Source organism: Euwallacea fornicatus, chromosome 3 (assembly GCF_040115645.1).
Source record: "Euwallacea fornicatus isolate EFF26 chromosome 3, ASM4011564v1, whole genome shotgun sequence".
In the NCBI taxonomy this organism is placed as follows: domain Eukaryota; kingdom Metazoa; phylum Arthropoda; class Insecta; order Coleoptera; family Curculionidae; genus Euwallacea; species Euwallacea fornicatus.
The window spans coordinates 359,721-373,893 of record NC_089543.1 but is presented as its reverse complement, the minus strand read 5'-3'; the positions used below and the strand labels follow the sequence as shown (position 1 = coordinate 373,893).

Here is a 14,173-nt window from a genome sequence, read left to right as displayed (position 1 = left end):
TACCATAAAAGTGTTCCATTAACAAATTAGATTTTTTTAAATGGAACCCCGCACCCCTCCCGTTTTAGAATTTTTCGATAAATTTTAAGACCAATTCATCTAAGGTATCCTCCTATCTTTAAAATTCGCTGTTTCCGAATTATTCAAAAATTTGAACATTTTGACAGCTGCCAGGTCCTACAAAAAGCGGTCTTCGTAGGCTCCAAGAGACCTTAATAAGATATGTTTTGACGTATTTAAATTTCAGAAAAAGTCTCCCACAACCACCGAAATATTCCGAATAAATTGCATGTTTTCAAACGTCAATAAATTACTCATTTCAAATGAAAGTCCTTAATTTTCTCAACGGCACCGTGTTCAGAATTCAAAAATCTACATTTTCAGTTTTTGCATATTTTCCGTGGAAAATTACATGACTGAATTATTGATCTTTAAATACTTGGAGCATACTTGAGAACTATGTTGTTGAATTTTTTTTTTTTTTAAGCGATGTATTTGGACATGTATCTTTGAATTTCTTACGAGATAAATCGGCAGAAATGATAAACCATTTATCCACTCAACTTAAAAAAATCATATGGTACAAGCACGATGGAGCTCGTGTCCACCGTACCAGAGCAATTCATTATTACTTAAATAATGATTTCCCGAATAGGTGGATGGGAAAGGGTGGACCAATTGGGTGGCCACTCCAATTACCAGAGTTAACAAAAATTTACCCTTTTTATGGAATTGCGTTAAAAGTGAAGTATATAAAATTGCAACGATAACACAACCTGACACGAAGCAACGAATTAGTCAAGTATTTCAAAACATCAATAATTATTTGTTAAGTGATGTGAATATGTCATTCGAAAGAGGGATTGAACACTACATAAACATAAACTAAAATCATATTGAACTGCTGATTTTGACATAATATTTTGATGAATTTTTAGTTTTTTATATTACTTAAGACATAGACAATTTATCAAATGGAAATAATAAATTCATGAAACATAATTTAGTCATATAATTTTCGAACAACCTTAAATTGACTAACCATAAAATTTAACGAGAAATCTTAAAATGGCAAAAAATCGAAGGTTTCCATTCAAAAAAATCTAATTTGTTAATGGCACACTTTTATGATAGGCCATGTAGATTTGAAGATAATTTCAAAATACGGATCCTTTACATACTAAAAACTTTTACGATACTTTTTCTTCTAAAGTGCATATTTGCTGTAACATTGGACTTCCTCGCACTAAGTAGCCTCCCTCTATGTATATCAATTATGAATAAGCCATATGAAATTCTAAATTATTATTGTTCTCGAAAAGCCTTTGACCTCCTTTCCAAACAAGTTCTCTTTGCAATAGGAAATGTATATTTTATTCTATAAGGATATGTTTACATAATGAAACTTCTGCCTTGAATTTGCAACTTTTCCTCAATATTACTAAATCTGGAAACATGGCATATTTCAACCTATCATGTATTGGTTCCAAGATCGATAAACTGTACCTTCATAAAAGACAGGTAGTAAATGTTTTGTATGTTTTCGTACCGGTATCAATTCGCAAATGTTTCATTCGAATGGTATCCCGGCGACGACCGAGAGGTTCCTGATGTGTGCCGCACTAAAAATCGGGATAATCGGGTTTTTCTCTCATCTAAAGACCCTTGAGGTATGCCATTAGCATATCCACGACTTAGTGAGTGAAAATAGGTGACGATTAACTGATATTTTATAAGTAAAAGTGGATGTTGCTAATGTGAACTAACTAGGCTCACACTTTTGATAGTCGGGGGTGAGTCCTGATTACTGTTTTTGTGACTTACAGAAAAATGTTGTCAGATCAACGAGAACGACGAAATTACAATTTTCGCTGAAAGATTAAATAATCTATAGATTTGGTTTTTCTGGAAGGTACCTAGGACCGTCTTTGGACGTGGCCAAAGAATGATTTCACAACTTGAACTGTTTCGAAGATTTTTAATTTCTTTTTTTTTCAGGTTTCAACTATGTAAACCTTTGCTTCAACTCCTAATTAATTCAAAAGCCAATTTGTTTCGAATCTTTTTTCTCAAGAATTAATATCGATTTCTTTTGTGTTTCAGGTTCCACATGTGTTACTTCGCTGCTTCGAGCTCAAATTAATTCAAAAGTCAAACTGTTTCGAGACTTTTTCTCAGGAATTAATGTTGATTTCTTTTGTCTTTCAGGTACAGAACACATGTTTCTACCCGAAGCACATACATATACGTGTAGTCAGAAAATGGGATAAAATATTACGTACTTAATGACGAAAATCGACAATGACAAATAAAACCCACAACAAAACATTCCCTGAAAATGACAAATTACCAGTTGAAAGTATCACAGCGACTTCTCGGTATCTGCGTGCGCTCGGGCAAAGCACCTTCATTGATAGACACCAAATAAGTACTCACACCGTGAATCATAGGTTGACAATGGCGTTATCTAATAAATAATGTATTATCGAGGCACTTCTGCAAATCTTAAAACTATATTTATGACACAAATGGAAATCATATGAGGAATAACCCAAGAAATAACAACTAATGGATGTCCGAACGTAAAGTTTTAAATAGTGATTTATGCAAATGAATATGCAACTCTATCTTTATTACATTAAAACCTGCGTTGTATTATTTTTAGAAATTTCCTAAATTCAGAATGAATTACGAAATTCGAAACTGGGGCCTTTGATTATTCTCGAAAATATATGGCGTATCTTCTTGGTTTCTCAAACCTTCACAAAATTTCCAAATTTACTAAGGTAAAATCGAGTGTTACGTCACGAAAAACTTGATTTTCGTTATGAAAATTGTGACTCAATACGAGCAGTTTTGTCATAACAATTCTGAGAAGTTAGGATTTATGGACTATCAACGAAAAAAGATATTCTGTAATCATTTTCGTCTCGCAGAAAATAATAAAGAATTACTTTTTGATTATAAATTGGTCAGTGCCGTGCTGGTAGACTTATGGAACTTCTGTTGAATACTTACTGATTTTTTAAACTTCTGATTTACCTATCCTTTTTTACTAAAATTAAAATGTATTCATGTCCACATTTTCTCGCAATAATTGCCCTCTTTTAGTGAGGAAACACGAGATATAACACAATATAATTTTTCGAGTGTGAGTAAACCGTCGATAACCGAACAGAAACCAAAACCGGCCCAAAACTCTAATAGGCCGTGGTACCGAGACTGTATTTCTAGACTTACCGAAGCCTAACGTTGCCACTTAACCGAAGCCATTAAGGAGTTATTAAAGGGCGGAAACAGCTACCCTTTTAAAGGTATACTACATTTTAGTGCATAAATCGATCTGGTGGGCCTTTAGGGCGCCTATTACCTTGTGCCTATGGCAAACTGTCCTTTCGTACGAAGTTTCCCCACTGCAATTTGTTCCGTTAATTTGATTATCAGATTCCCGAAATTCATAAAATTAACAAACGCGAAAACAAATATTGCTTGGAACTAATAAGAGTAATAATGGCTCGAATACGTTAGAAATAAGCCCGAAAACAATGCGGTATAACAACGTAATACGAAACATGCATACAAAACGCAGTTTAAATTTTATTATGGAAATGCTGACTATAAGGACTTATAATAAATCGCCAGCGAAATAATCTATAATGTAAAACAGCTACATAATACATTCATACGTAAGTGTCACTTGGTTTTGTGCATTTTAATTTCTGTTCGACCCATCTGACATGGGAACGAAGCCTAATTTACAGACATGCATGTATAAACCCTGCCTCGGGCATCGTCTTTACACTTTACACGTCTCTGCCCGGAAATTACGTCCGCATATTTTAAAAACCACAATTAAGCTAAGAATTTGTTCATGCTTTGATTCATAATAAAGTCATTTGAAACACAAGAATTAAGTCGCACATCCACGTTAAACAGGTCCACGCGAATACTCCCTAAGGCACTATTCTCACACTCCCCAGATTTAAAAAACCGAATTAAAGACTAAAGCTTCTGATTTATTTAGACAGATCTCTGCTGTTCTTAGTTGGAGGTGATAGATAGCCCGTTTTTCATCCGGCTATATATATAAAGATGGAATATATATTCATCTTATCACATTTTCTGTTGGTTTTTCCTCTCAATATCCAGCCATCCAGCGAAATATCTACAAGATTTCGTGACACATATTTCTATTTCCACGAGGACGCTTTTCCAAAAAGGATGTATCAAATTGGATTTTTCCTTTTTATATGCAAGAAAGGCATTTTTATTCGTTTCTGGGACAAGACCGTTTGAAATAAAGCATATACGTAGGCATACAAGGATGGTCCCAGAACTACCCGACCTAGGATGTAGATGGCGATTTTTTGTTAAAAATTTACCCACATTGCGAAGACCTAACCTTAAAGGGCTCATGTCTAAAGTTTAAGGGTTCTACGTTGATTTGTATTTGCTTTGGAGCGTTTTTAGTGAGCGCTTTTAGAGATTTTGTGGACATTGAAAAAATTGGTCATCGATACGTGATCAAATACTTTCATTTGAAAGGTCTTTGTCCATCCAACATCAAAGCGAAATTAAATTCTAGCCTGGGGGAATCTGATCCTTCGTTAACAATCGCAAAATATTAGATGGCAGTTTCAACGCGTTTAAAGACGAGCTCCGCAATGTTTGACCCAATGACACTCCAGATCCGACCACTACAAATGTTGTGGTGAGAATCCACAAAACTGTACTGGAAGAGCATCGGCTAAAATCGCGTGAGGTAACAGATTTGATAGCCATGTCACAAAGTACTGGACATCGCATTTGCACCGAATCGGACATGAGAAAGGTATGCGTAAGATAAACAAAAACAGCGCAGTGAGGATGTTTCGAAGGAGCATTTGGCAAAGTTTCGCAGCAATAAAGCCGATTTCTTGATTCGATTTATAACCATGGATGAAACATGGATCCAACATTTCACATCTCAGAGGAAAGAACAGTCAAAACAATGAACTCACAAGGGAGAATCGGCCCTAAAGAAGGCGAAAATCGTTCCCTCTGCAGGAAAGGCGATGACGTCAGCTTTTAGAGATACATGTGGAATAACATTTATGGATTATCTTTATAAAGGAAAAACAATAAACGGAGAACATTATACAAATTTATTGTAGCGTTGGAGAAATGAAATTAGGGAAAAGTGACCACATTTGGCGAAAAATAAAGTCTTGTTTTCTCGGGACAGCTCGCCAGTCTACGTTTCTGTCATCGCGATGGCCAAAGCCAATCAACTTAGTTTAAAACTGTTTCGTCACGCACCCTACTTGCCGGATTTAGACTCCTCAGATTATTTTCTATTTCCAAACTTGAAAAAATGGCGCGGTGGAAAGAGATTTGCCAATAATCAAGAGGTGGACTCTGAGGTTCATGTCTGTTTTGAAACAGTCAAAATTTCTTCCTACAAACAAAGTATAGAAAGCTATAGAATACCATTGGGAAAAGTGTGCCAATTTGGAAAAAGACTATGCTGAGAAACAATATAACATATTTCAAATTTTTGTTTTTTTAATTATTAGGCTAGTTCTGGGACTATCCTCGTAACATGAACCGTAAAGATTCTCCCTTTTATTATAAATAGTAAATTTGAGGTAAAATTGGGTACATGCGAGAAGAAAAATAAGAAAAAATCAGTATGCAATAGTCACGAGAAAATTACTTTCAGATTAAGTTGTCTTAGTTTATAACTGCTCTATTCCCAGATGAAATTACATTCTTCTCTTAAAAATATTTCCTCTCTATATAACCAGCTTAATACTTCGATTCTACGATTCGAATGTCTAGGGAAACAAGGCGCACCAACGCAGTAGATAGACTTAATAAATGACTTTTCTGCTTCCCTCAAGAATTGTTTCATTATACAAGGTGATTTGAAATGCTGTGGCCACAAAATAGATACGTGGGGAGGACCTCAAAACAAGTCGGTTTTTCATATGATTTTTTTTTTAGCCTAAGAGTATTGTACCGTTGGCCCAGAAAAGTGTCAGCTAAAGAATAAAATAACATAGATCTAGAAAAACTCTTAAAAATAAAAAAAAAATTGTATTTCAGCAAATACTTAACATAGAAGAAACAAATTTTAGAAATATATTTCTTTTATTGACATCTTAGGGCTGTGTTACTACTAATCTTTAGGTGCTCAGTTGCTAGGACATTATCGTTCTTCAATCTGAGATTACTTAAATATATTCATCCATTTAACAAAATTTTTTTGTACGTTTTGTTCCCATTTGTCGTACTATTTATTGGTAAAAACGACTAAAAATGTTTCATTTAATGAGCAAATTGATATGCTGTTGGTGTTTTTCGACGGTAATGACTGTAGAGGTATATAGGAATACTTGGAAGATTTCCTTATTAATCCCATTATTCCAAATCGTCAAACATTTCCCAATGTTAAATGGAGAACTTGGAAAACTGGTTAAACAAATTGAAAAGTAATGAAAGTGAATCCCAAACTAGTAACCGAAAAATACCCGATCGATTTAATATACCACAACCCATGGTTACCACATATACGACATAACAATCGTAAATTTTAAAATCAAAACTTTTTTTTTGTTATTTCTTCCTAGATCGGAACAGTAATTCTCACAGAACAATATTTTCACGGATAAAGATTGCTTTAGGAGAAGAGGATTACAAATCTACACAAGGCAGTCATGAATATTCGGATCAAATCCATATGGTACAACAACCCATTATGACCAAAACAGTTTAAAATAAAGTGGGGCCAGGCATATACAGTCATTTTACCAAATCATTTGTACGGCGTACGTTATTTCTTTTTCTTACAAAATATTTTTCCTGAGCTACTGGAATTAATCCGGATTCATAATTACGCTACGAAATGCAGTTTATGCATGATGGTGCGTGCACCTTCGCATTTCAATAATCTGCTCGGGACTTTTGAAACAAAAATTTTCCAAATCGGAGGATAAATCATCAAAATAACTGCCCTTAATATTGACCTCCGCGATCACCAGATTTAAATGAATCTGACTTTTTTTCTGAGGGGCTTTAAAAGAACTTATATATATTCAATACCCGTTGAGACTGAGGAAGATTTATTGAATAGCAACAGTAGGTAACAAATGTACCTTTATAATAAATGATATTCGATTTTCGATTGGAGTAAACCAAAATTTCCGACGAAAAATGTATTTATGTGTAAGGGAAAATGGAAGCAATTTTAAACAATATTTCTAGTTTTTTATTATTGCTTAATTAGTTTTAAATAAATAGCAGTGTTTGTTAAATCTCACATTGAACAAAATGAAAAAATAAAGCGGCGTCGTTTCATTTCTCGTTCGCAAAAATCTTGTAAATCTGAATACTAATAGACTTGCAATATTTGATGTATTTTTAAAGCAAAAAATTTTATCTTTATTAAATTTAACCGGTTTCATTCCTTATTGAAAAATTATAATTTTCTCAGAAACGCAAAGTTTATCGAAAAGTTCACAAAATTAAAAGAAATGTGTGAAACTTAATTTGTTATAAAACAGATAGACTTTAATTGTATTTAAATTAGGGTGAACAATATGCACACGTTTTAAAGATAATCCATCCCAAACCCCCTCCTTGAGCTTCTATTCACTTCAAGTTTCTACCAACTAACGAACCTTCATAACTCGAACCTCTATAACTCGAAATTTTCTGTAACTCGAAATATACTATTGTTAACTGTACGTTTTGTCTAATAACCTTGTATTATAATTCCTTTAACTCGAATTTCTATAACTAAAAACCCTCTGTAATTCGAAGCCTAGCAATCGACCAATAAACGTAATGTGGTCGTTAACATTCGATGATAGTTCAACGAATTTCGTTTTAGCAGAAGGTAATACTGGGGGTTTTGGCTATCTACCGATTTATTTGCGATTTTAATTAATACGTGTGTTATGCTAACGTCCACACATCTCGATGGATATAGAAAAAACTGAATAGGATATTCGCTATTGATTATGTAGTCGGGTATTATATAATAAAAAAGCATGGATGACTATCGATCTGTTCGAATCGTGGCTTTTGGAATTGGACAAATATTTTTTACGTCAAAACCGAAAAATGTTATTTATTATTGGTAACTGTCCGGCGCATCCTCAGCTAAATCACAAATTAAGAGCCATCCAGTTAACTTTCTTTCCACCGAACATGACTTCCATATTACAGCCTCTCGATCAAGGCATCATAAATTGTTTCAAGCATCATTATAGAGAGAGGATTTTGAAAAAGTTTTTGGACAGTTTCGAAAGTCATTCTTTCATTCCTAAAATTGATCTTCTCGATTGCATTAATATTGTGGCCAACATGTGGAATGTGGAAGTCACCCAGACAACAATTCACAATTGTTTTAGAAAAACTGGTTTTGGCATTCACAACTTTTATGACCAAAAGGATGAAATTCCATTAGCACAAGTAAGGAAAAAAATTATCCAGGAACAACAAATGACTTCGAATATTGAAGATACGTTTAACAGATGTGTAGAATTATGCAACGTAGATCACGCGACATCCGTGGATGAGTTTGTAAATGTTGATGATAACCTTATTACCAGCGAGGTTGCTGCAGATGAAGAAATTGTTACTAGTATCAGCAACTAGGCTGAACAACAAGAAATATCCGATGAAAGCGACACTGATGATATTCCCAAGAAAAAACCTTTCCTTCACGAAATGTCAAATGCATTTGAAACACTCCAACTTTTTTTTAACATGAACGAAAACACGACAGATAATATATTTCTTTTACTTGATAAATTAAAGAAATTTTATGAGTTAGACTGTGAGAAGAACGCAGTACACCAAAAGTTAATAACCGATTACTTTAAAAAGTAATAATAATAAGTAAGAATAAGTGACACAATGTGTAATTACATACATATGTATAGATTTACATGTTTTATTCAGTCCAATATGTTATATATTTTTTTAAATCACATATTTGTATGTGTAATGCAATAAATATTATTTATTTTATTATCCACTCTTTTCTCTTTAATTCGAAATCTCTTTAAATCGAAGTTATTTTGAGGTCCCTTAAAATTCGAGTAATGGAGGTTCGGCTGTATGCATATCAATAAAAGTAATGCAGTTTAAAATTTTGGTTGTAATATGCTAATGTATGGTGAAATATGGAGTTTTTTTGGAATTTTTAAATACATTTTTAAGGCAAATAAATTTCATATGGGCATATAAGGCAGAAAAAATTTCATATGAACAATCGACTTATCTTCAGACGATCTCTACACACACCTACCCTGCGCTCATTACATTGAATACCCTATATTATTCTATGTTAACATATCTTTATTACGTCAAAAGACTTCACAGAAAGCTTGTTATTACCCCTAGAATTAGCTTAGAGGTGGATCTATGTTTCGAATCAATTTACCTAATAAAAAGATTTTAATATATACTTCCTATTTCAAATTCCTATTGAAAAAAGAAAACACAAAAACCTTATTGCTTTATACTATAACTAAAAATTACTATATGTACATCAACATGTAATAAAAAAGAAAAATAAATGAAGCTATTATTTTGCAGCAACTGATGAATTGCAATAATGAATTATATCAGGCGGTAATATGCGGCGCAGCCAGTGGTATAACCCACACCATACGCATCTTTTAAAGTATCATAAAAAATAATACAAACATGAAATAAAAATAACCAAAATAAAAACCAACCACAATATGCTCAGACATTCCACCCAGGCTGTAAAAGTATGGAACAAGATAATAAACGTATATAGAAGAGAAACTGGCCGTAAATCAGACAATCAAACTAAAATTACCGCAGATAGGTAAAATTGTGACATCCGATCTGGATTCGATAGACGAAATTTCAGCAATACAACAACACCTTTTCAATAGCACATATGATTTTCATTGAATTAAGAACCATTACCAATACATTAAAAAATAAAGAGTAGGGGCCCTCTGGTCTCACAGTAGCTTTGATAAAATCTATAAAGGACGTTATCCTGATCCCAATTACCAAAGTCATTAATATATGTTACTGATGGCGTAGTTTTCTAATCTTTAAATATAGCGGTAGTCATACTCATTTTCAAAAAGGTGACAGGGATACTTGATCGATTTAAAGAATTATTGGAATGGAGCTCTAACGATCTCTTGTATACAGACTAATATATTTTCATGGAGATATTTTATGGAGTGTTAGTACTTGACAAAATTATAAAAAAACACAAATATATCATGGCTAAAAAAACACCATTTTTGATATATACAGGTTGTCAAGTTTTACATTTCCCAAAAGACATTTTTAACTGTTTTTATAATTTCATGAAATTGAATTAAATGTTATGAATTGCTTGAGATGGTTGATAACTGAACCGGCTGATTTTTCTATTTACTACTTTCTTTACATTTTTAATTTGTATTGATAGGCAATTTTGCAAATTCTACGAAAACAGTGAAAAATACCAATATACTGCAAAAATCAATAACTAGCTAAAGCTAAAGAATCAAAAAAGGAATTTAAACTTGATATCAGAATGAACGTGGGTGTTCCAAAAAAAATACAAAGCATAAAGTAGTACACAAGCTAAAAAATATAACACCCTCTATATGGCCACAGGGGTTTTGAACTTTTGTTGGGAAAGATCTTAAAGAAAACAGGTGTATGAAATTTCAAAAATTTAATTCGATTCATATGTGAAAACAACACAAAATATAAGAAAAATGTGCATCTTCGCCACCCTGTATATTGAAAATGGTGCGTTTTTGACCTTAAATCTATTAACATTATTTCATTATTTTGCATAGTATCGCCTCTTGAGATATCTCCATGATGATATATCACCCTATGTATAGTGAAGTGCTTGCTTTATATTAAGATAGTGTCTCTAATTATGCCATAGATAGTGATCTGCACCCCTATAAAATTTGAAAATAAGCTGCCTTTTATGTCGAAAGAATTAAATGACAAAGATTTTAAAAACTAGTCAAAGTTAATTTCGATTAACCAAGCCTTTCATACTTTTAATGAATATTTTGCATATACAGTTTAAACTTTAGGTAGGATTATTTTTGTAATGCTTTATACTAATGTTTTAAATCCCTATATTTGAGACTAATTAAGTGATTTTGATAGTCTAAGTATATATTTTCTTTGTATTATGATATATGTAGATACCGAGGTAAATATATAATGTGTATACTGGTCCAAATAACCTAAATTCAAAATTTTAATTAAAAATGTATTACACTTAAATCTGATGATTCCCAAAAAACTTGGCTCAGTACTGAGGGTAGCATTATACACAAATATCTTTCTGGTAAACATTTCTCATATCTTCAAGGAATCAATATGAAGTAATTTTTCTAACTCAGCAAATTAAAATCATAACTAAATGAATGTGAATAAACCTTAGGTACACAACTAGAGAAGCTTGCATATTATTATCACATTAATGTAGTAGTAATCTACCGACTTAGTACCCTTCAATATCTTGATTGATTGTAAAATGCAAATCCTAAATGATTGAGTTTAAGCTTCCACTCAACTATGAATTATATTGAGATTGAGAGATTTGCTATTGCTATGTCTAAAATTGTATGAGTTCAATTAAATTGGAAAAAACTTTGTATTTTTACCCCTGTTAGTCCAATAACAATCACATGATTAGCTACACATAAAATAGCCCATTTCAAAATTGATTATCTGGTTAAATTCATCTCTATCATAAGATTTTTAACCAGTCAAACTTCTGGTTATTGCCAGCCAATAGCTTCATTAAAAATCAACTGATTTGATTTCAGAAAATCTTTTATGATGAATATGCTCAATGCTTTCAGAAGCTGCTGCTGTGTGGCTTCTGACAATGAGTCAGAAGTTGAAGTTAAAATTAATGAGGTCAAGAAGTCACCTTGTGATATCAAAACCATAATTTAAATGAGAAACATATTAATATATTAAGTGAACTAAAGCTATCTGCCTCAGTTTCACACATTACAAAATGTCATAATAAATTAAAAATGGTTGAAAAAGTCGTCCGTTTTGTCTTCTTTCTTTCATACTTTTTGAGTACTTAAATTTTCAGTAAATATGGTGAGTGAGCATGTCTCTAATGTTTCAAACAGATCTCCAAAGGTGTTCCATACTACCTTCTGCAGGAGTTTCTTAAACATAGTGCACACATTTACTAGCCGAAATTGAAATCTAAACCCTGATAGGTTCCCAAAGCAATAAAGCATACATGTACATATTTATACAGTTTTTCCTTATTTTGGATCAAGAAATATTGTCTTAAATTTGTGCAAAATGTTTAATAACAACCCTGAAGAAATTATTTTTTACAAAGGCCCTAAGTGTTAGAGAATTGAAATCCTCATAACTTTATCAGGAGAATCATTTTCAAGTGAACAATAAAATTGAAGACATTTGAGATATCATCGAAACAAATTATCTCCCTGATAAGTTAACCAATGCTTGGTTCAGTTGGTTCTTAAGCAAAGGTATCTAGTTGTTAGTATTATTGAAAATTAAAAGTAATAAGATATTTATGATATGACCTAAGAGCTAATAGTGACAAGACCAAGATGCTTCTTTTAATGATGTTGAGTGACTAGAATTCATATTTTAAGTTACAATTACCCCCATCTTTACTTAACTAAATCAGGAATCTGCAGTTTTTCTCTCATCTATCTCTCTTTTATACATTAGTCGAATATGCATTTGGAATATTTCATGATCTGCTGCATGAATCAAAATTGAAAATAGGGATAGTCACACGGCTTACTAGAGATAATACCTACTTTAATAACATTTTTGAGGTTAATTGCATGAATGAATTGTATTTAAGGAGGGTTCTATTTTGAAACTAACTGGTAATGTGGTAATGCCGCGTATACTTTTGAATTGATTTCAATAACAGTATACATAAACAAACAATGATATTAAATATTTATAGAAAATACCTACATGTAAGCGGATGGTACTTAGGGTCATAAGCATGTGTAGACTTTATAAAAACTACACATAAAATACAAACCTCTGATATTTGTTTATGTTAATGTATAAATGTTTTCGGCTCGTAGGCCTAGTCCGGGATATTTTTAGTTATCATAACTAAATATTTAATTAATGTATTGATAATTCAATTAACTTACGTCTGCAGTATTTTCTCAGAAATACCGAATTTTCTTCCTGGTCAACACGTTTTTGTCCAAAAGCCTCAATATTTCTCTTTAATTCTGACTGGATTTGGGGAACTTACGCGACATAGGACCACTATTTTCTCTGTAAATTGCCCACTTGAATTAGATGAAAATCATAAATTTTTGTACAAATGACGTTTCTGTATTGAAACACGACGGTCTGTCCAAGTCCAACTCAAACGAGAAAAGTAGGAACGAACACACCACACACTAACCGGCGATTTCGACAGTTTTCGGCTGCGTACTATAGCACAACGCCCGAACTCTGTAAGAAATTAATTTATGTAGCAATTTCCCGCTATAGTGAGTTATAAATCATCGATTATACTATATTCCTTAACGGACTAAAAATAAGCAATAATTGAAAGAAGTAAAAAGTGCATCAACCCACAGTTTTTAATCGTTTGGCAAATTGCAACTGTTGTAAGAGTATAAGTATGGTAGCAACCGATTGACATCATCCATTATTCTCACCGTCTCTTTTTAATATGTACGAATAAAAAAACGCATAGACTAATCGATAAAATTAGAACAACACGCCAAACCAATTAGAATATCATTCACGGAGGGTGGCAATTTTATTCAAATGCAGAAACGTGTCGTAGACATTTCTAAAAGAAAAACATTGAATAAGTTTTATCAACTCGGAAAACATCCAGTCAAAATGCACAGACAATTTAGATAAACTAAACTCTTTATCAGATAAGTTAGTAAAATTACTTTCAAATATTTGACGTGTTATCGGATTATAAAAAAAAATTGTTTAATTTGGATTTCCCATTTTCATACTACTAAAGTAGAGCAGTTGAGTAATAGTTATAATTAAATTTCATAGACCAATATATTGAATTTAACACATTTATTGTTAAATTTTAATGTAAAAATTCTAAAAATGAAACGTGCAATAAAATGAGGGAAAATAAAATGGAAGGCAACAGCACTAGCTG

The 14,173-nt window shown here is 32.4% G+C and overlaps 2 protein-coding genes across 2 annotated transcripts in view; one reads left to right on the top strand and one right to left on the bottom strand.

The window, feature by feature from the left end:
- The window catches only part of krz (beta-arrestin protein kurtz), a 34,298-nt gene extending 20,683 nt beyond the window's left edge, over positions 1-13,615 (bottom strand). Inside the window, exon 1 of the mRNA XM_066302365.1 lies at positions 13,179-13,615. The gene's annotated coding sequence lies outside the window, so the exon portion shown is untranslated. The remainder of the gene's footprint in view (positions 1-13,178) is intronic.
- On the top strand, positions 8,038-8,643 carry LOC136350480 (tigger transposable element-derived protein 6-like). Its single transcript, XM_066302217.1, has one exon. It carries the CDS (start codon positions 8,038-8,040, stop codon positions 8,641-8,643), a length of 606 nt encoding a protein of 201 aa, XP_066158314.1.
- Positions 13,616-14,173: the final 558 nt, after the last annotated feature.